Source organism: Rhipicephalus sanguineus, chromosome 9 (genome assembly GCF_013339695.2).
Source record: "Rhipicephalus sanguineus isolate Rsan-2018 chromosome 9, BIME_Rsan_1.4, whole genome shotgun sequence".
Lineage (NCBI taxonomy): Eukaryota > Metazoa > Arthropoda > Arachnida > Ixodida > Ixodidae > Rhipicephalus > Rhipicephalus sanguineus.
In genome coordinates, this window is record NC_051184.2 from 94,222,082 (window position 1) to 94,244,686 (window position 22,605).

At 46.0% G+C, this 22,605-nt stretch overlaps 1 protein-coding gene across 1 annotated transcript in view; it reads right to left on the minus strand.

Annotated features, from left to right (window-relative positions):
* LOC119406030 (F-box only protein 21) overlaps positions 1-22,605 on the minus strand; it is a 46,448-nt gene continuing 23,843 nt past the window's right edge. Inside the window, exons 6-11 of the mRNA XM_037672874.2 lie at positions 14,984-15,122; positions 13,999-14,205; positions 12,446-12,654; positions 9,082-9,239; positions 5,243-6,522; positions 1-3,315 (exon numbers count right to left, since the gene is read on the minus strand). Of these exons, the coding sequence (XP_037528802.1) occupies positions 6,308-6,522; positions 9,082-9,239; positions 12,446-12,654; positions 13,999-14,205; positions 14,984-15,122 (928 nt within the window). The 3' untranslated portion in view covers positions 1-3,315; positions 5,243-6,307. The remainder of the gene's footprint in view (positions 3,316-5,242; positions 6,523-9,081; positions 9,240-12,445; positions 12,655-13,998; positions 14,206-14,983; positions 15,123-22,605) is intronic.

The window sequence follows — 22,605 nt, forward strand, 5'->3', positions numbered from 1 at the left end:
TTTGTTGTCACTGCTGCCTTTATTTTTGCATACAAACCTGGAATATGCAAGTGTGGTGCCCTCTCACTTCAGCACGCGGACTGGAAAAAAAAAAATGCAGAGAGGGCCCCCACAACCATGCCACACACAGTATTCACATGGCAATGCAATAACCTTGTGCGTCATGACGGATAAAGGGTCAACAGAGTGAAAAACAAACTACCACCATATTGCCGCGCATAAGCCGACATCTATTCATTTTTCTAAAAGTGTGACCTCCCGAATTACATGGTGCTGACCCATGTGCGAAGGCCGATTCATTAGTGGCACACATGACTGACTTCACATTTGGCCAGAGTTTTGGTTCAGCATGGCTTCAGCTTAAATTTGACGCTGGAGTGGGTAGTTTCTATTCAATGTTTTAGCCAATGACGTAAAAGCACCATCAGCTGTCCGCGCTGCAATTTAGTCATGCAAGAATGCTTGCGTTGTTCCTTGAGCACGTCCCAGTGCTTCCAGCAATGAAAACGTTTCCTTCGACAGGATTGGTGTCACTAACATGAAAAGCAATACTGTTGCTGGGAAATGAGGAACGCGTCACTATCTTGGAGAGCTTCGATTACTTTTACGAACTGATACTTCTCAACGTTGTTAGGTAAAAAAATGTACAATAGTACGCAAGGTGCTCAAAGCACTTAGATTTAGATGACACCAGAGCTGCGAAGACTGCGACAACTCTTGCATTGCTGGGAAATCAATGAAAATGTTGGGATCTAATAGTTGCGTGGAATATGACAACATAACCTGTGGCTTTTTGAGAATGGAAATTAGATTTGCCATGACTCCCACTTTTCAAACATTTCCTTGCATTCCGGGATGTCCATGTTGGGGAGGCAGAGATGTCTTATATGTGGAATCAACTTATACACGGCAATATACAACGTACGTAATGTACACAACACAAGATTGCACAGCATAAACACAATCTTTTCTTTTTTAACAACAGGCCCATTGACAAGTTTTAAGTGTTGCATTGATTACTGGGCACAGCCCCGTTTGGGCTATAAAAACACACTAAAAGTAAACAAAAGATTACACAGACGTCCATCTCAAAACAAACTTACAACAGCTCCTACACATCACAGACTTCAATTTCCCGGAGTAACCTCAAGTTACAAAAGTAGTAACCGACTGCAAAACAAACTGAAACCCGGCGCAAGTTCAGGTCACAAAATCTTGCCAGAATGTGGCAGAATGCGTGGCAGGGCATAGTTATAATTGTGCCCTCTTAACACAGATGAAACACACGAAAAAAAAACAACAAAAAAACTGCGACTTTTATACAACAAGCATAACCCCAATTGTAAAAAATCTGCGAACACATAGTATCGGAGAGATACGCGTGGCCACACTGCGTGCGCTCAAGACTACAGTTCCATTACACAGCAAGTGCTGTCATTACAGCAACGAATACACGCTAAGTCATGATGTACAACTCATATAATCATGCAAACATGCTGTGTAGGCACATGGAGTAAGAATAACCGTAGCACAACCATTAATTTACACGAGGCAGTCAAACCTGAATATAACGAAGTAAACGGAGAATGGTCTTGCGATTGAAAGTTAAAAATGGTACGCGCAAATTATACACAACAAAAAAAAAAATAAGAAAAACGTTTGTCCGTGCTTTTCTTACTGTGCCATTGTGTATAATTTGTGCATGCCGTTTTTACCTTTCAACTATGAACCAACTCGCCCATCAACAAGTTTTATTGTCTCGCCATTATATTGTTGTAACGAATATACGTTTACAACGAATTTTCGAGATAAATGAAGTCATTTTCGTGTCAGATGCGACTTCGTTGTTACAAGGTTTGACTGCGTACGTAGTCACGCTGTTGGTAGTCTCTGAGGGAAACGTGAAGGAAAGAAAGGGTATGGGGAGGTAACACGTGTCGGGAACCAGGTTCACAATAAACCGACAATCCTGAGGTACAGAGGGACAGTGAGGGAGTAGAGCATTTCCTTCGCGTACACGAAAAAAAGTGAGCAAGTTAACATTGCACTGGTCTCGGGCTTTGCAGTGTGAACGGCAAAACGCGTTCTGCAGAGTCTGCGTGCGGGACCATTACAGTACTACAGACACTGGGACAGAAACACTAATGGCTAGTTTATCCCATTGTTTATGCGGAACCGCCTAATTACTGAGCGAGCACTCCAGCCGCGCTCGTATCTCCAGTGTCCAAACCTGCTTTCTCATGCTTTTTCACAAAACCTCCACGAATGAGCAAATGGCAGAAGCACTTCATTGGTCTGCGTGTCGAACCCCAGTGTTAAGATATATGTGACAGATACACATATAGCACAGTAGACATGTACCTCATGAAGGAAGACTGTTCTAGACTTTCGAATTGCTAGGACAGACTTCCAACATACTAGCCACGTTGCCTTGAACACGTTGTGGAAGTGCTGACCGTTCAGCTATTCGGTGACAGGCAAACAGCGTGAAACGGTAATTACATCAGCAAGACAAATGACTTGTAGAGAGCATGTGCGAATTTAATCTTCAGCTAAAAAGCTGGAACAGTAATGCATCAAACTGGTCTTTTGCCAAGAGGCCGTCCTCACTACGTTGTGCTCTGGCTCCTGCCGTTCGCAATGGCGATTGGTGCGACGAAACTATTGCCACGGAGATGGCAGATTGTGAAAGGAAGTCACATAAGAGCAGTTTTTTAACGTTATCTCTATTGACCCACTTACAAGCCAAAGATATGGAAAAAATTCCCTGTAGAGCCCATCTCAAGACTGCCAATAAAAGAACGCAATGCAGCCAACATGCAGTATTGCTGAAGACGCCTCCTTGTTTTCTCCCATCTTCACATCTACAACACTGCACGCTATTACAAGAGCAGCATCGCATCTGCCCGTATGATCAGCTGTGCTGTACAACTATTAACGGCACCCATCACATGATCCTGTTAATGGAGTTCAATTAACTGAAGCTCTGTGCAGTAGCCAGCATGACACCTTTGTTTCAACTACTTTGAAGATTATTCACTAGCTGTCCTAAAAAAAAAAACTGAGCACAACCGAAATTTTGTTGCTGTTGGTTGTAATGTGGACTCCAAATTAAAGGAACAACTTAATTGTGAAAGAAACACGCCAGTATACAATTATCACGCTCGCATGTGCTCCAGGTGGACATTTCGCTTCTCCGACACACACCACTGATGCTCTGAACAGCTCCATTACCAACACCCTCACACTGTTATTAAAGTAGACATTTGCTGAAAAATCAAATATAACTTATTCTAAAAGGCCCCTAAACCACCTCTGATACTTTTTTTAAGGGGAGATGCTCCTCGGAAAATTTTTTCTTTAAGTATTTGTCACAGCTCAATGAAACTTTCACCATTTATAGAGTTTGAGCTCCTCTTTTCAAATCTGCTTTTATTTTTGTTATAGCTCATTTGGTTAATTTTTTGCAGACCATGCAGTTGTGAAAACAGTGCATTTTTGTGCAAGCTTAGGCAACAATAGTGAGCACCAAAAACACTAAAAAAATAGCTCATATTGCTCCTAATGAATTGAGGAATTCAACAAAGCAAGAAAACATAGGGTAACATATGTGTGTTAGCCTAGAAAAAAATTCCAATGCTGAGCTTCAGTTTTACCATTCTCAAGGAAGAAACTTATGAAATAATCTTGCTGAATATACTTGTGGAAAACTGTGAAAGTTGTTTCTTTGAATTCAGGACATGTTAAACTATAAGCATGCCAAATTTCATTACAATCCGACTACATGAAGTGCACAAATTTTAGTGCACAAACTCTAAAAATGCAGCAAAACGAAGAACTGAGAAAAACATGTTTGAAAGTTAAAAAATGCATTTATTACTATACTATTTAACTAACATTCACCAAATTCACAGAGAATGTAAGCAAGGCTGTCTTGAAAGAGTTCACAATCTCAGAATGACCCAGCGCCATATGTTGGACCCTCACAGTCCCTGCGAGCCGCCTCCTCCAGGCGGGCCTTTTTTGCTGCACTGCGGCGATGGGCCCTTGCTTCAGCTGTGACTTTTGCTGTCATGCTTGAAATGCGCGTCTTGTTGGCATCCTTGCTTAGGGAAAGCAATTCCTTTGACGGGAGAACTCCAAGTTCCTGAAGCACCTCCTCAAAGGATCGCACAAAACCGCACAAGCTGCTCGTGTCCAACACCGATCGCACGCGCTGCGACCACCGACTTCACGTTCACGGCGAAGCTGTCCCGAGCGCTGCCGCGGGCGGACGTCTCCTCACTTCCATTGCGTGGAGATACGCGACTTGACGTGTACGTGGACGAAATGACAGCTGCAGTAAATGCGTCATTTCGGCAAAAAAGTTGCAAAAACGATGCCAGTCCTTTTCGTTTTCCTGCCGATTTTCGGACAGACAACTCGCACCGTCCGCAGTAGGGCATACTGCGCCGCTGACGAGGTTTTGCATCGCGTCGATCTCGCAAATAAATGTGCTTCCGCGCTCGTCCTGGCGCTTGCCTTCGTCGTCGAACACCTTTAACTTTCGTTCTGAAGCACTGACGAAGTCATCGACGCTCCGAATGAAGCTCGAACAATCCAAATCGGGTGCGTCGCCGTTGACGTGACTAGGCCTAGCAGCAGACGCACCTCCCGTCGCCGGAGCTCTCTGCTTGCGTTTGGGGCGTCTTCCCTTGTACTGGTGCCTCGTCATGAACTTCCGTGAACGAAAGTCGCGTTTCTCGCTGGCATCCATGGCGGAGAAAGAACAGTAACTCGCGCAGTAGTGTTCGTTGACGTCTCGGCAAAAGCAGCAGAACGAAGAAAGCGCGCTCGCGTCCGGCTGCGCGTGGCTCCAACCAATGGGAGGGCTCCGATCATACCACGTGACTTGAAAGGACCAGTCGTGACGCTAAACTACGGTGGGGAAACGATTTTTTTTCCTGTATTTTCAGCAAGAAAGACGCGTTGCCGAAGTGGGTTCTGGGAGAAGAGGGTTAGGCCTACGTGCCCGCGAAAATTCAAGAGCCGGCAACGCCGCGGAGCGAAATGCCGCGTGCATGAAATTTGGGTAAATTCACGCTTTCACGAGCCACCGCGAGGGCTTTTATTGCATTTTTTGATAATTTCTAGTTGATTCTCAGCTTTGATTCTTTAATATATTAAAGAGGAGGCTTGGGGGAATACAAAACACAACAAAACACAAAGTCAACTTTTTCGAAAAAAATCGCGATTTTTCGACCCGCATCTCCCCTTAACATTTAAAGTAAACAGGCACATCGAGCTCAGAATGGTGTCATGATCAACAGTGCCAAACATAGCAGCAATACGCAGGGCAGGCGCGCCATAAGATGAAAAAAAAACAACCCATGCTCTTCTCCAGGCCTTTCAGTATCCTCAGCACCGGCCGTGACATCACCAGCAGAATTTGGTCATGTGAGCAGCACAAAGAACCTGTTTGTCTGCCGGCAGGTACACGCGCTCCCTGCTTATCCTCCTTGCTGTGCAAGGAGGAACACTTGGCCACGAGGAGAGAGAAGCCAACGAACAGAGCGTAGAGCAGGAAAGAGCGAAACAAGCACGGGCCACTTGTGGATCGTCACACGCATTTAACTCTGCTATTACAGCACCATTTCGAAAAATTCTTGCGGTTAAGTGTTGGTTCGTGCACAAATGTAACACTACTACTAAATTGCAGCCTTTGGGTGGTTTAAGGGCCCTTTAGGAACCAGAATTGTGCTATATCTTGATGGTGGTGCAGAAGAGCGCTTACACATGACTGAGTATCGACGCTGCACGCCACCTTGAACACAACGAAATACCAAAATACTGGAAAAAGAATAGCACATTCATGCACGAACTGTGTTGCGCCACCATTAATACTTATCCTGGCCATACAACGCGCACATAATGTTCACGGTGCCTCACCATAGTTTTAAAACAAACAAAAAACTGGGACTGTTTCAGTTGCGCATAAGACAAACACATCATCCTCTGGAGTTTTTCAGGGACACGAATGAAAAACGCTTTCACAGCTACTGTACAACATAATAGAAGTCCATTACTTCGAGATTAAAAAGAAAAGCTGCAACAATTTAGCTGACAAACCGATACAAACTGATCACAAATGTACAATCTTTATATAAACTCCGCAGGTCTACGTCACAAGGCTATATGTCCATTTCACGCTATGTCGGCTTCAGTGGAGCTGAAAAAACATGACAGCAAGGGGACCCTGGTCTGTTGTTGAGCTCACCCCCTAGGATCGTCGACGTGGTCGAATCGTCAAGCCAGGTGGTGGGGCATTCTAAATGCTGCACGACTCTTCTTCGTCCTCTTCTTCCTCGTCGCTGCCACTTTGCGATGTCTGGAGCAGCAGCTTGTCCCGCACCTCCGCATCTTCGGGGTATTCGTGCGCCTTCTCGGCATTTGGGAGGTAGTGCGTGCCGCAGAAGCGCTCGAAGTACTTGCCAACGTCGGGGTGCGTGATCACCTCGGGGCTCGTGGAAATTTCCAGGTTTTCTGCAAAGATCGAATTATGCGGCAAGTTGTTCGCGTGGAAATATGGTAAGGCTGGAGGATGTCGCACAAGTTAAAGGTGAATGCGTCTACAATGAAAGTCTCTGCAATGAGGTGACCTGTGTCACAAAAAACAAACAGTCGAACCTCGATATAACAAATAGGGATATAATGGATTATCGGTTATTAACTTTTACACAACAGTAGACTCTCAATAAACGAAAATCTCTTAAATGAAATTGCTGCTTAAATGGAACAACTGCCTCTAACATGATTGGTTTTGTGCTTGAATTCTGCACCCCTTTTCATCTCTCAGTAAACGAAACTCCTGTTAAATGAAACATATTTTCCTGGTCCCTTCAGCTTTCGTTTAACAGGAGTCTACTGTATTTGCTCATGCTTTGAAATATTTTTGTAAGTATTGGTTCAGATCAGATGAAAGAACTTTACTAAACGCCCTGCGAATTGGTGGGATGGGCCTGGACCCTGCCTAGGCTTCGGCCATGGGTTGCTGGCCCTTGTCGGCTGCCTTGGCTCGCTGGACGGCCCGGAGTTGGTGCTCCAGGTCAGAGCTGAGCAACGCAGACTCCCAGAGTGCACGGAGGATGTCACTGTTTGAGGCTGCATCACGGTTACTGTTTAATATGCCTCGACATCCCCATATGATATGCTCTAGGGCGGCTCTAGAGTTGCAATGTCTGCACTTGTCTGTTGAGTATAAACCTGGGTGTACAGTCAACGTCCGATTTTTCGGACTCCTTGAAAGGTATTCAGACGGGGGTCAAATCCTCGGGAGATAAAGGCGGAGCCTAGTGATGTCAGCTCGCGAGGAGAGGTCTCCACAAATGCCCCCCACTCACACGGACGAGGAGAACGGAGGGGGAGACCAGTGTTACAGACTACTCTGGTGGCTTGTATCACCTGTTTGACGAGCTGCTGACGACGAGCTGCAGACGACCATGCCGCTGCAGACTGTCGCTCTCTGCAGGAGCAAGTGCAACAATGTGGCCAAACAAGAACCCGAAATTTTGCCATATTCCCCACCGCCGGGGGATCATTTGTCCTGTCGGGGAAAAGGTCCCCGTCTCCTCCGAGGAGTCGCAGGGGGCACTCACTAATCCGTGACGTCGTGGTCACGTGATCCGCCATCCCCCCGTGTCCCCCGCCAATTTCTCCCTTGTGTGAATACCCCTTTATGGACCGTGAAATCGTCCAAAAAATCGGGCAGTCCAGAAAAACGAATTTATGCTTTTTTATTTCGCTTAAGCTCTGAAATAGCCACAGCCACGTTCGAAACAGCTTCAATGCCTCCCAGTACACTTATAGGGCATTTGGGTGCGTGCCCAGGCTTCCGTGAATATATTCGGTACTTGGTGCGAACCCCGCTTAGCTACGTGCCAAACTGCCAGCGCTAATTCCAAATTTGAGTCTCGTGATGAGAGCCGCTGATACCATCAAAATGCGGAAAGAATCACAAAGGTTTGCTTGGTAATAACATCATTAACAGTGGCAGCAGGATATTGCATGAAACGGGAACATATCAATGAGGTTCTATTGTATCCGAAAATCAGTTATAAATGTATATTCATAACACTACAATGGCCAGACTATTCTTTATTTGCTTCATTATAACCAATAATTTGTTATCTTGCATTTGCATTGCGGTGTAACAGAAAGACATCTCGAAAGGTGCGACTGCTTTTAGAAGTATGTACAAGACGGCAACCACAACAACGCCAATCAGGGGCATAGCCGGGGGTTGTTTCAGTGTCAGAACACCCACTCCTTTTGGTCTTCTTTTCGCTCATGCTATTTACACACCAAATCAAAATATATCAAAATGACTAAGATATTACCGACATTACAATGACTAAGATATTGTTTGGGGGCAGGCTTTCTTTCAACGTTTTTACTGGCAGCATATAATACCCCTTGAAAAACATCTCTGAGTAGGCCATTGATACCAATGCAAACTATACTCGGGGACAACTTTTCTTGGCAGTGTTGTGGAAGTTATAGAACAGAAATACAATGCGTGCTAGCGCGCCAAATAATAGTACCCAATTTTATTTATAATTTTCTCATTTGCGTTGCTCAAATGATTATTGCTTTATTTATTATGAGACTTAAACAGTTACAGGAAGCAGTAGGTAAAGTGAAATTATGATTCCACATAACAAGAGTGCCTTCATTTTCTTTCCATTTCTTAGACAGCACCACGCTTTCTCCATGCTTGTTTTCCAAAGCAAACATGGCGTCTTGGATGCGTGTTAGCCTGTGTGTTGGTCCATGTGTGGCCGCAAACTTGCAGTTTAGTTCCAAGAAAAATATACTCGCAATGCAACACTAAAATGTAAACTGAACAGTCTCCCCCATTCACATTTTTCTCGCATATGTTTTTCTAAATGTGTTAACACCAAAACTGGAATTGAAATCAGCTGCCCGCTGCCACACTACTATAGTGGATAACACGAATGTGCAGAAGCCCCGCCTCCGTAGCCTTCACTCCACTGCGAAGATGAGCTGTCCCCCGAGTACAGTCACTGCTGAGAGGCAGCGTACCTTGAGCAGCGTATCGGTTGGAGCCGTCCTCGACCAGGACGTTGTAGAAGGGCTGCCGGTCCTCGTGGCTCAGGTTGTGTACACCCATCTGGAAGATCCAGTCCCGGTTGGCTGCGCACTTGCCGTCCCAGCCGTAGATGACGCAGTGGTAGTGGTACCTGTGCGATTGACGAGAGGTCTGTCAGTTCCCCCGCACACCCAACCCACCTAGAGTGACTACCACACTCATTTCAATCATTAACTAGGCTTGTGCGAATATTCGAGCACTTCGACTATTCGAACAAATATTACAGTATTCGAATATTCGGGTGAATATTACAGTATTCGAATTCGCTTCAACACAAATTTAAATTATTCTAAATTTCGAAGTATATTAGAAATGAACGAATAGACATAAGTAAGCCGCATGTAACCCGCTGTAAAGGTGCTTTCACTGCAGTGGAGCGGTGCTATATCATGAATACACTTACCCAGGAAATCCGCAATGCCACAAAGCCTCACTTCAAGGTTAAATGAACATATTATCCTCACATCGCTTTATCATTTTTCTAGTTAAAAAGCTTGTTATACCGGCTTATATGTGCTAAGTATAGTAAATTTTTAAATCTAACGTATTTTACAAGTTATCACTTGCATTCTATGGAAAGTCAAATACTGCTACAATTCAAAGTTGGTTCCACTTCACTTTGAACCAAGAATGACATTTGCACATCCCTAGTTTCCATTTTAAAAGGTATTGTGCAGGTTAGCTGGGTCACGACAAATGTGCTTTTTTTTTTTTTTATAATATGTGATATATATACTATTCGAATTCAATGCGAAATTATTAGACCAAATGACTATTTGCTTCGAATTCGCTTCGAACCTAAAATTTACTATTTGCACAAGCCTACCCTTAACCCCTAAGGGGGGGCATGGGTCTTGAACATTTTTGAAAAATTCTTTATCGATTGTGATGAAACTTGCTGAGTTTATGCATATTTGTGCGTAGACTCAAAATATGCGGCGATTTTTCTGGTATAGCATGTAGTTTTTAAAACATCAAGCATTTCATATGCTTTTCGGCAATAAGAGTTTGCCTATACAGTAAAAGCTCGTTAATTTGGCAATCATTAATTTGGAAAATTGGATAATTTGGACGTTAATTCGGTCATGTTTGGCCGCAAGACTGGTTAATTCGGACGATAGCGTGCCGAGTGCGAAGTGACATAAATGTGCAACGCAAAGGAGCGAAAACGGCGTTCGCAGACAACTGAAACAGCCTCGCGGCTTTCAGAAAGGCGTGGTCGCCATCCACAATCGTGTTGTTGGTACGTAATAAGGTATGGGTGCAAAGGGTGTTGCCACGTTCACACTGTGAACAAAGTCGCAAATGACAAAAGAACTGCGGCTTTTGCTCTGATCTTAGACAAAATAATTACTGGATTTATATAATCCTCAAGAAAATGAAAGCGCATTGATGTAATAGACATTTGTTCACTGTTTTCTTAATACTTTCGATAATTCAGCATTCGGTTAATTCGGACAGTTTTTTCGGCCCCGTGAAATCCCAATTCATGAGCTTTTACTGTACTTAAGAGGTACAAAGTAAATCAGCACATCTGAACAATCTGTAATAAGAACTGTATGCAATAAAACAAGGATGGATGTTCTAAACCCATTTGAACAAAAGCTATGATATGTTGAACATTCGCAAGTGAATCTATGTCAAGCTGGGATTTCAGTCACGAATGTTCAAAATACCATGCCATTAAAACTGGGCAAACTGATTTTTTATAATACATTAAATATCTCAAAAGCTACTTCAGATAAGGAAAAATGAATTGCATATCTGCTTCTAGAGGGTAAAATACACTTTGCTTGAAAATTTCATTTGTACGTACAGTGGAACCTCGTTAATGCGTACCTGCCGGGAACGCCGCATAACTACGCACTAAACGGTAGTACGCATTAACCACCAAGTAAAAATTTGCATCTTCTCGCGTACGCCATTGCCGCCAGCAAAGAAATAAATACAGTGTCACACCAAATATTGCCTAAATACCCACTGCAAAGCCTTTTCTTTCTTTTTGCCAAACTGGAGAAAAGATTCTGGTACTCTCGCACGACCGTCCGATAGCGCGCGGTGGCGACGCCAAGGAGCATTTCGGAACTATTACAGGGTCCGGTATACGCATGACCGACGTAGCGACAGAACAGACAGTGTCTGCTTTCCGCGATATATGTGTGTACGTCTGTACTGCGATCTGCTACTAAATGAAAACTGACACAGTTCCAGTGAAACGCTGTACGGCTGCGTGGAGCCGATCGTCTCCTGGCTAGTTGCGTGCAGCGTATCGCCACCTCGGCTCACACCGTCACTGCCAGGCCGCCGGGCCGCTTGCTGTACAGCACGCGCGCATTTGTCGTGGGAGTGTTCTTCGTACACACTTCGCCCCAGACCGTGCACAGATGCGGTGATGAGCACAGATGAGCTTGTTCGGTTAATGCGGCGATGACGAACTTCCTGCAAGCGATGCGCTCTAGCGGTCCTGGCAGCGGACGGAAGTGCGTTTGGGTGGTCGCCCAATAAAAGCGTGCAGTATGGTTACAACAGCACTACGCTAGCTGAACCGAACGCGTGCGTTTAGCGTGATAGCGTCTATGCAGAGGTTTCTCGTCGCCCACGACTAGCAACGCTCAACTCCGCAACAGCGAGCTGCTTTCGTTTCTACAAAGCGGCGCGCGCTTGAACACGGCCCCGCACAACGAGGTGGCAGAGATCGGCAGCCCAGCGCGTTCAGGTTGTCGCCTATTAAAAGCGTGCAGTAGGCTTAAAGCAGTGCTGCACCGCACGCGTTCCCGAGCAGATATCTGAAGATACTTATTGTGATAAGGTTGTCGGCGATAAAACATGCTGGCACGTTCGTCGGTGGCCGCCGCCTCACCTTCGTTCTTTCCCGATGCTTACCCGCAAAGGCGTCGCCGCAATCGCGCGGAAGTCGGAATCAGTGAGTGACCGATCTACGCACTTCTCGAAAAGACGGAAAGAAAACCTTTGGCGGCACATTGTGGCGTCGGGAAGTTCAGTGGCGCAGTAAAATTTTATGGCACAAAATGTTATCGCGGTATGCAGGGTACGCACTAGCCGGTAGGCGTAGGGTGAAGCACTACGGCTTAAGCGGTCAGCGAATGCATTAGGCTCTATGAGACTCGGTCGGGGATTCGTCACAACTACGTTTCAACCGTTAGTACGCTTAAAGCGGGTACGTATTAACGAGGTTCGACTGCATATTATAAAAATTAATTTTATTTTTTTTCGAAGACCAGTGCCTCGCTTAACAGCTTGTGCTATAAAAGGTGCGAGAAGAAGAAAACGGCTCACTTCTTGTGCCTCATGATCATGCCCACGGCATAGGCCACCTTGGCGTGCGAGCGGGGCTCGGAGCGGAGCTTGCGTGGCTGCCTCTGCGAGCGGGTCTCCCTGCGCTGCTCCAGCGCCACCATCTGGCTCTGGGCGGTGCGGTACATGTAGGCCACGATGCCGCTTGACGCCGGGTGCGCCGCCTCGATTCCTTTCAGCAGGCACAGGATCTGTGCCACACCACAGGAAGCAAAGAGAATGAGTGCCTCTGCTGTGGCAAGACATGCTGCGGGGCTAGTTGGTGATGCTAAAGTCCCTAGATTTTTCCCTTTTACCTAAGTACCGACAACTGCCTCCCCTCTCGGCCCTCTCTCACGCACAGCTGGCGTCTGCCGCCATTTTCTTCCTAAGTTGAAAGATTTACAAAGCCACAGCATCTAAGTACATTAGCCATGCATCTTTCAGCGAACAATATGCTAACACGACGCGCCTTTCTCCTCTGGCCAACCCTCGGTCATTAGTGAGTGGAGGACGCATTTCACCAGGTGCTGGAAAAGCATTAGGAAGAACATGGCTACCGAAAACGAGCGTTAGCCAATGAGATTCTCCGGCGGCACTTTAAGTGACACATTCTTGCTTAAAATACTCCAGCGCTACTTTTGACGAGGACAGGACAGAGAAGTGCATGACAGTACGGGCACTGACTTCAGCTATGTTTGTCAAAACCACACGAATTGCACTTTATAGCAAATGAAGGCATGAACGCATGCACTAACATAAGGGAATGGTAGGTTAGGGTCAGCTTTGTGCAAAACTGTCAACTTCTGTCAGCAAATAATAAACAAAAGTTATTCGCTCTGCTGTTAATAACGTGCAGAATGCGTTATGTATTTTTATACATCTCAAGGACAACAACGTGCTACGGTGCGACTTGCATTTATAGTGCTTATGCAGGCCTCTGCAACCTGCCGTCCTCAATGTACAATGGACGGATGAAGGCTCTTTTCATGTGGTCTTCGCAAATGATACAGAAATTCAGTGTACGCAAATCTACTCAGACAACCTACTGGTACATCATTAGCATCAAAAAGCAGGCGCAGCACAGGCTTCATAAAGCATGGCGTTCGACGTCGCACAAGATCAGCCAGCCGGAGTCCGAAAAATCTAATGGCGCACTGTGGGGCGTCCGAATTTTCAGTCGTGAGTTTACTCTACTTCAATGGGATGAGTGGCGGTGCCGCGGAGGTGTCTGAATAAACTAGCATGTCCCAATTTTCAGCATCCGAATAAACGGTCAGCGACTGTACTATATGGTTTCTGGAAGCGACATCTGTCGAAACATCATTCGCTCCCGGTTTTCAAGAAGGGGATGGGTGACCAGCCCTGCAAATATCCCTCTATAGATAGCACCGACAGCTGTACCTGTTGATGGACAGCGGCACCAAATAAGGGCACACATTCACTCGATATGGTGGTTGTTCTGCGCCCGTTTTCACTTCGGGTTTTGCTAGTTGCTACACTGTGCGACAGTATCCTCGTGTATCCGGAGAGACCTAGTTGGAAATTTGCTTCACCTGTTCGTAGTTGATGCCCAGGTGAAGGTACACCCGTGCCAGCAGAAGCCGGTGCTCAATGTCTCCCCGCATAGGGTCGCTGCGATGCCGACCGCGGCCCTCAAACAGCTCGAGCAGCTCAAGGGCATAGCGGAGGCCCTGCATACCCAGGTTGCCCTCAAATTGGCGCCACGCCTCCACCAGGTTCCAGCACATCCGCACCAGCACCTGCAGAACACATGCACAAGTGCCAAAACAAAAATTTCGTATCTCGTTTTTTTCTGCTGCAGCAAATAGCTAACGAGCCACTTATCATGGCTGGATATCTCTTTTGCTCGAGCATGTGGCAGTTACAGAGCCCTGCAACACTTTTTGAGCATGGTCAGAAAACGCTGCCGATCGGAAGTCGAGGCTCCCGAGAGCACGTGAGCCAAACATTACAGCACATCACGCGGCCTGTGCTGTAATTTCTAATTAATTACAATTCTAATTATTTACGATTAATTCTTCTCATGGTCAGCTAGAAATCGTTCCCTCTTCTCTCAACGAATGTTGCTATAAACCCAAGTGACCGCACCATAAACCCAAAGTCCACGGCCTTGAGCATCGTGAGCTGCACAGTCACCGTGGTCGCCACGGAATGCCGCCACGTGCCCGTATGCGCGCTCGTGATCACATTGAAAGTAAGCTGTGCATTAAAATAAAAAAAGAAAGAAAAGAAAGTGCTCAAGGTCATGACGTGCGCTGATGAAGGTACGCATCTTCTTGCCCCCTTGTCATCCCCCTCCCTGCGTAGCTCTCAGCACGCTCGCTGGTACGAAAGGAGAGAGAAAGCGCTTAAAGCGAACAGCAAATCCCTGTAACTCCATTTGTAGTTGACAGATTCTAAAAATTTTTGCGGCAGCCGATTCGTGAGGCAATGAACTCTTTAATGAAGCCACTTGACGATTACTTGGAAAAGTGTCGCAGGGCCCCTTTAATCATTTGGAGACAGATGACCACTGACCTTTGGTGTGCGGAGCACGGAGAAGCAGGTTCTCCTGTCCAGTTGCAGGTTGGGGCACAGCGAAGGGCATTCGCCCTGCGCCAGGAAGCGTCCACCGTTGTAGACGTCGATGTACGTGTACCGCTGCTCCTCTGGCAACCTGCAACGTCAGAATGTCATGCGTGATGCAGGTTTCTCGTTGCAGGGCCTCCTCAGTTTCAAACATGAGGCTGAATGTATTCATGCTGGCCAATATAGCAGAACCTCAATATAAAGAATGATCGGCTATAGTGAACTGCTGGATATAATGAAGTAAATGTGAAATCTATTTCCTAGTTCATTAATTACCATGCTGCTACAGTAAAAGCTTGTTTCAGATTTCGCGGGACCGGAAAAAAACTGTCCTAATTAACCGAATGCCATATTATCAAAAGTATCAAGAAAACAATAAACAGGTGTCTGTAACATCAATACACTTTCATTTTCTTGATGAATACTGAATCCTCAACTTATTTTGCATAAGAGCAGCGTAAAAGCCGCAATATTCGTCATCCTGCGACCTTGCTCACAATGCGACCACGGCACGAGACTCAGCCCGAAACACGCTCTGCACCACCATCACACGTGCGCGACGATAGTTTTTTCGCGAGTAAAATGGCCAGCAACTTACAGTTCGTCCATTATGATGTAGCAAGCCTGTTTTATGGCAGCAGGCTGACTGTGGCTGAAAGCTCTTATTCTTCAAACAGCTTCCGCCATGTTTGAGTATTGTGACAATGCATTTATGCGCATTGCATTAAGTTAAAACGAAGCTGCTGAGTGCGGGATCCGCCTGTGGACAGCGCCACCTCATTTTGGTTGTCCGCGAGCGCTGCTTTCGATCTTTTACGCCGCACATTTGCGGCAGTTCGCGCTCCGAGGATCGTCCGAATAACTGGGTTGCTGCCAAATACTATGACCGAATTAACAAGAGCTTGATGTCCTTAAACAATGCACATGCTGGCCGGGACCAGGAAACACGTCCGAATTATCCGAATTTCTGAATTAATGCGGGTCGAATTAACAAGCTTTTACTGTACAAGGGGCGGGCATTGAAACATTTTCAGATCCTGGTTCTTCATGAAAGAAATGCCCTTCAAGGCCCGTATTGACAGTTGTGCCCAATTAAGGACCGCAAGATGCGCAGCAATTTCATTTACGGAGCAAGATTCCAACTGCAATAATAGAAGGTCTCTTCGCATTGCATATATACAAAAACAACCAAATAGGAAGACATTCTGTTTAAGGGGGGACGCGGCTTTCGTATCGCGAGAAATGGCAAAAAAATCGATTTTTTGAAAATCACATTTTCAGTTTCTGTAGCCCTTTTTATATCCGATTCCAAAATATCTTCACCGAAAACCGCGTAGAAGTGCTATAAAAAATTATTGCGCCTGCCGAGGTGGCGAAAATTATTGGGGAAATCGCAAAAAAACACTGATTTTCAAAAAATCATAGCTCCGCAACGACGCCACCGGGCGCCGATATCTTGGGCTCATCGGAAAGCGCATTTCTCCGTCTTCAAATTCTCCGCCTCAGCTGGCTCCTCCCTTCGAAAACAAGCGCACAAAAAGCAAATGTTCAAAGGTCGTTTCGAGTCCTCCGATTGGCCGCGTCCGCCATGTTGCCCCAGCACGCCTTGCCATTGGTCCGATGCTCGCTCCGGGAGATCGTCGTCTGCAGCTCGTGCGGCTCGAGCTCACGGCTGTCGAAAGTCACGCTACTTCGTGGCGTATTCGCAATCGCTCTGTGTGCACGGCTCGACGATAACTTTGAACAAGAACTACGTTTTAGTTTGGAGCTACTAGCGGAAGCTCGGTGGGATAACGATGGCGCGCCGCACTCGTAGCGAACATCGCAAACGCGCGTCTCGGACCCGACTCTCAAGCGTTGACTCGTCCGATCCGTGGTTGGAGATTCTGCTTATGCGCACTTCGGACGTCGTGACGAAGATGATCGCAGGACGACTCTTTGTACTCGCGACCACGCATTACGTACTTTGAAACATTGGGCACCGCGGCCGGCGCGTCTACTGCTCGGAGTCGTCACTAGGCCTAACTCCGCTCACGGCGTCGGCACACGAGACAAACCTCGAACTTTGCGGGCAAGAACAACGCGTTAGCGGACTCGCGGCAGTGTGCTTCTTTGCAAGGAACGAAGTGCTTCCCCCGCCGGCTCCTCGGTACAGTGGATGGTCATTTTACGCATCGGCAGCGGACCCCACGGCCAAGCTCGTCGCGCAGCGGGCGCGTGTCGGCGTCCCGAAATGCGAGGCCAAACACGTTGCGCGCATATTTTTCGTCGCTGCACCTAGGGATATTGCGCATCGTCAACGAATGCCGCCACCCAGCACATCGCGTGCCAACTTCCCGGACACCGCGGCCGAGCACTTCGAGGTGAAATAAAGCGCTGTTGATGCAATTTAGGCGCGCTTGGAGCCGGGCGTATCGCCGCAAGCTCTCATGAATCATCTGAAAAAGTAAAAAGACTCGCAGGTAACCGTGTCCACAACCGGGTGAAAGATGAAACGCATCACAGTCGAGGTTTACAAATAAGCTTGAGTGAAGCAGGGAGATGAGTTTACATCTGCCCAATTTGCGTCTCGAATAAACTGCTAAGGAATTTCTATTCTACCAATGTCTTGGCCATAACTGCCTGTTATTTAGAAGGAAAGGATAGGTTGTCATGATGAGAGCCACTCTTAGTATTCTATAAAAATGATTCAATGATCAATTGCAATCAAGGCTGTTAATTATGTTAATGAGAGCATGAATACAAGAAAGCTGGCAAATCATCATAGTACATGACCTACTTGCATTACAATATCTTGTTTTTTGTCATGTCTATTACACCACTTCATAACTTCGTTTAAAATTCATGCTACATGTTCTTTGTATATCAGAAAAGGATTTTAAGAAAAAAGAAAGAAAACAAAGGCACAACAGATAAAAGGCCACATGTGCAAAACACATTAAAGATCACAATCTTCTTGTGTTTTAGAGAAGCAAGGCACCTCAAACTAAAGACAGGGCACTCAAGAAACTGCACATTACGAAGGACTCAAAAGATTACGACCCCAGTGCCTTTTGATGAAGTACTATCGTTGGTACAACTTTAAAAGCCGTTTTCTCAAAACGACTTTTCTTGCTTCCTGCTTCGCTTGTTCCGCTGATTTCTCAGTGACTGCTGGGTCTATTTCAGTTCCGTTTTTTGTTCTATATTCCTTGGAGCACAGTTCAGGGCGTGACATTCTTGCTTTTTCAGTATGGCCTTTTGATAATTAGCTATTTGACAAGTTGCACAAAGCCTCGATGCCTGTTGCACAGTCACCTCATGAAAAATGAGAACTAAAAAAAATTTTGTTGCAAATAAAAAAATCTAAGAATGTCATGCCCGCAATCAGACATCTTAGAATGCATAGCACTTTGAACGAGTTTCCTATCGCAATTTTTTAAGCGAGTCAGACTCGGAACAAGAGCAGAAGGTGAAATATATTGTACAGTAAAACCTCGTTAATTCGAAGGCCTCGGGACCGAGAAAAATATCCCAATTAAGCGGGATTCCCAATTATCCGAAACAACGCGAAATCAAAGAAATCAGCCAGAAAACGTGATGTACGGAAGTCACACCTTTATTGTGGCAAGTCAGCCTACTTGGAGAAAAATTCCTCCATGCGTGACTGACGCGTTCGGTAGTTCCCAGCACTGAAAGTCATATTTTCCAGCCTGTCAATGAGGCGCAGCATCTCAGCCTCGCCGCCGTTGCACTCGACGAAGCTGCGCACAACACTCAAGGCATCGATGACATCCGCCAAAGGGGGTGCTCGGGAGGGCTCGTCATCGCTGTCAACATTAGAGGCCGAATCGGTCGATCTCGCAGCTATCTCGCTGTCGATGTCGGCGTAACACATCTGCACTGTGCACTCGACATTTGCGTACTCGGAGAATCCAATTGGAGTGCACTCCTCGTCCGCGTGCAAAGCCTCATATCGAGCGCAGAGAGTCTCCCCTTCTTCATCAAACGGGCAAGTGACAGCGGTGACAGCAAACTCAGCGGAGGTTGCCTCTTCTTTCACAAAACCGGCGTGCTCAAAACACCATCGAATAACGGTGGCCTCCACCTGCCTCCATGCGTGAACAATGAGGCAAATACCACCGAGGAGGTCAATGTTATACTCCTTTCCGTTGTCATAGCAAAGGAGCATTCGCTTCAACAGATTGTAGCGATATATTTTCCTGGTATGGTGTATGACGCCCTGGTCCATCGGCTGCGATAGCGACGTCGTGTTCGGGGGTAGAAAGACCAGCCTGATTGCCTGCAGGTTCTGAATGTCGCCGTGAGCTGGGCAATTATCGACGACGAACAAAACGCTGCGCCCTGCGGCCGCAAACTTGCGGTCAAGGTGCCGCACGTATTCTTCAAAGAGTGCAGCCGTCATCCAAGCTTTCTTGTTGTTTTTATAGATCAGGTCATCCTTGGATGGCAGTCGTGCATTTTTGAAACAACGAGGCTTTTCTGTCTTCCCAATAACAAGCAGTGGCAGCTTGTGCTCACCGCACATGCTTGCACCAAACAAAACAGTGATTCTATCTTTGTTCTGTTTCCGCCCCTTAATGTCTGCCTCCTTCAAAGCAAACGTCTTCGTAGGCAACATTTTGTAGAACAGAGCAGCTTCATCAAGGTTGTAAACATCTGCTGCTTCGTACTTGGCGAGTAGTGGAGCCAAGGTGTGCTGCTTCCAGCCGTCGACAACAGACTGATCCGCGCTGCCACTCTCGCCACAAACAGTCACGAATGTCAGGTTGTTGCGCTCCTTAAATCGGCAAAACCATCCATTGCTGCATTTAAACTCAGAATGTCCAAGTTGCAGCGCCAGCTGGTTGGCCTTCTCACGCAATATGGTCCCATTGCGTTGGCTTTCTGCAGCCAGTCGATCAGAGCTGCTTCAACGTCGGCGTACGTAGGCGGGCGTACTCGTGTACGCTTTGACGAGTGCGTCTTGCTGTAAGCATCGAGAATTTTCTCCTTATTCTTGATGATGTTGCACAGCGTTGACAGAGGCACGTGGTGCTTTTCGGCGAGAGCCGTTTTCGACGCCGTCGACTTGCTGGCCTCTTCAATTAAGCACACCTTTTCGTGCAGGGACAAGCTCTTGTACTTCGGCATCTTCCTTCCAAGCACACCTCAATCAACTAATTCACAGTGAAGACACTCAAGCGGAGACAGGAGACAAATGGAGCAGTCGCACCGAATCGCACAATGCTCGCCAGCCGACATCCAAATGGCACAAAGACTCCACAAAACATTCACTTCGCTAGAGTGGCTAACATCGCTGTTGAGATGATGATGATCATGATCACAACCGCACGCATCGCCGCCTGGCAATTGCTAAAACATGGCGTCTACGACGTATTTCCGGTAAAAAAAAAACATGGCCTTCGAGATCCGTACATCAAAAAAAAAAAAATGCATGTTTTAGTTACAGCCTCCGAGATTCACAACACCCTTTGCATATCTTGGAAGTCGCGGCCAAGTGTACCAATTAACCGGGAAGTCGCAGACTGGCCGCACCAATTATCCGGTTAAATTTACATGTAAAAATTTGGGACCGCGCAAATAATACAAATTATCCGGAATTCCCAATTAACCAAATACAAATTACCGAGGTTTTACTGTACATCAAAAAGTTGTAAAGATATATTCATGAAATTTCTACAGTAGTATTAAAAAAACATTTCAAAGAAGTGTGCCAATTTTCATCAAAAATCCATGAAGAAGTAAGAAAGTTGGTACCGAAAGCCACGTCCCCCCTTAAGTAGCAATATGTAAATATAAAAGAAACTGTAAATATTGAATGGCTGTTCAACTGAATGGAACAGTGTTTTAGTATTGGATTTGATTTCCGAACCTGATACTTGCTACTCTTAAATATACAAATGCTCCTTGAATAGTTCAAGAATACTTTACAGTGTCAACAAGTGTTTCAAAGTGTCACCTGGCACCCAAGTGGACACAATATGGGTGCAAAAGTATGGGAAGTGTGATAGGGCTCACACCCGTAGGCATAGGCATGTGCACAGGGGGGTTTTAGGGGAGGGAAGGCACCCTTGTCATCTAACAGGGGTGGCGCCAATACTGCCCCATGCCCTTACTCAGTCGGACGCATTTCGTCATTGTTTTTAAAGTGCAGGGTCATGCAGGTTTTTGACAATAATGGCAGCCGAGGACCCATGAAATCGCACTCCAAGAACTGTTTACTTCCCGCTTTTACCACCAGAAAGCCAGGGACCAAAGGCAGGCTGTCGTGAGAAGCAATTTATTGCTTCATTTTCATTCCACATCCATTGCAAAGCTTGTTTTCTATTGGACTTGTCCAATGGAGGGTGGAGGGGGGCCAGTGGTAAAACTTGGCCCCCTTGATGGAGAAACATGCACACACCTATGCTTGTAGGCATAGAAAGCAGGCATAAAACTCGAGAGCTTACGTAGTAATCTACAGGGTACATCGCTTGGGGAGTCAGACTTTTGCCAGCCATACCTTGCCCCTGATACTCCATTTGTGATTTTAATGCTGAAATTATGAATACTAAGAAGCAAAAATTGTTGTATATTGATGGTAAAAATGGCTGTTGAATATTTGAAAACATTGAAAAAGCACTTCAGCTTCGCCTTTAAGAGAAGAACTTTATAACGTAATCATGCATTGTGCACATCCAACTGCTAGCCGGACTTCGGTGCTTGGCGCATGCCTCAACCATGCCGTGAGGAAACAAACGTATGTGCGCGTAACATTGGCCATTTCAAACTATCCTAGAATGCCTAATGCAAGTACACTTGTTAAGTGCCCAATACGTCATAATTCTTCCTTTTGCGAATCAGCGAAGGGCCCACTACGCATCCGTAAGGCAACAAGAGTACCTACGCAGCTGCGTACTTTGTTGATGCTTTTGCAGCTGATGATGATTAAATACGTCTGAGCGCTTTGTAATGGGTGGGGCTTTTAAAACATCCACTCGATGCGCAATTCACATGTTTTGACGCCTGGTGCTATTCTAAGATTCTGCCATGCAATATTACATGCGTTAAGGAGACTTCTCCCACTACATGACATTCGTATAGTGTTTTTTTTTTTTTCGAAGCTGTTTCAAGTAATGCCGTGTCTCTGTGCTAGAACGCCTGCTTGCCACGCAGAAGGCCTGGGTTGGATTCTCACTCGAACCAAAGATTTTTATTATATATTTTATTTGTATCTTTCTCGACGTTTCGCTCACGGACAACGTTGACTTTTCACTCACAACCAACGACGCCAACACCGGAATTTCTCCAAAGTGAGCTCTTTAATGTTATCGTGTTAGAAGCATTTAGTCCGAATTTTTTGCAAGCACTGTTACATCACATTCGGCTCAGTTTCATAGTCACTATTAGCGTGACCACCTTCCTACTACCAAAATGCGGGAGACGCTGATTAGGGAGGGGGGTTGACAATATATAACCATGTAAATAAAACCATTTTATACATCACTCTAATATGCTGCGACATGCAACAAGATAAAAATTTGGCAACTCAAAAACTGGTCACTCGCAAAAGAGCTGTGCTTTAGTTT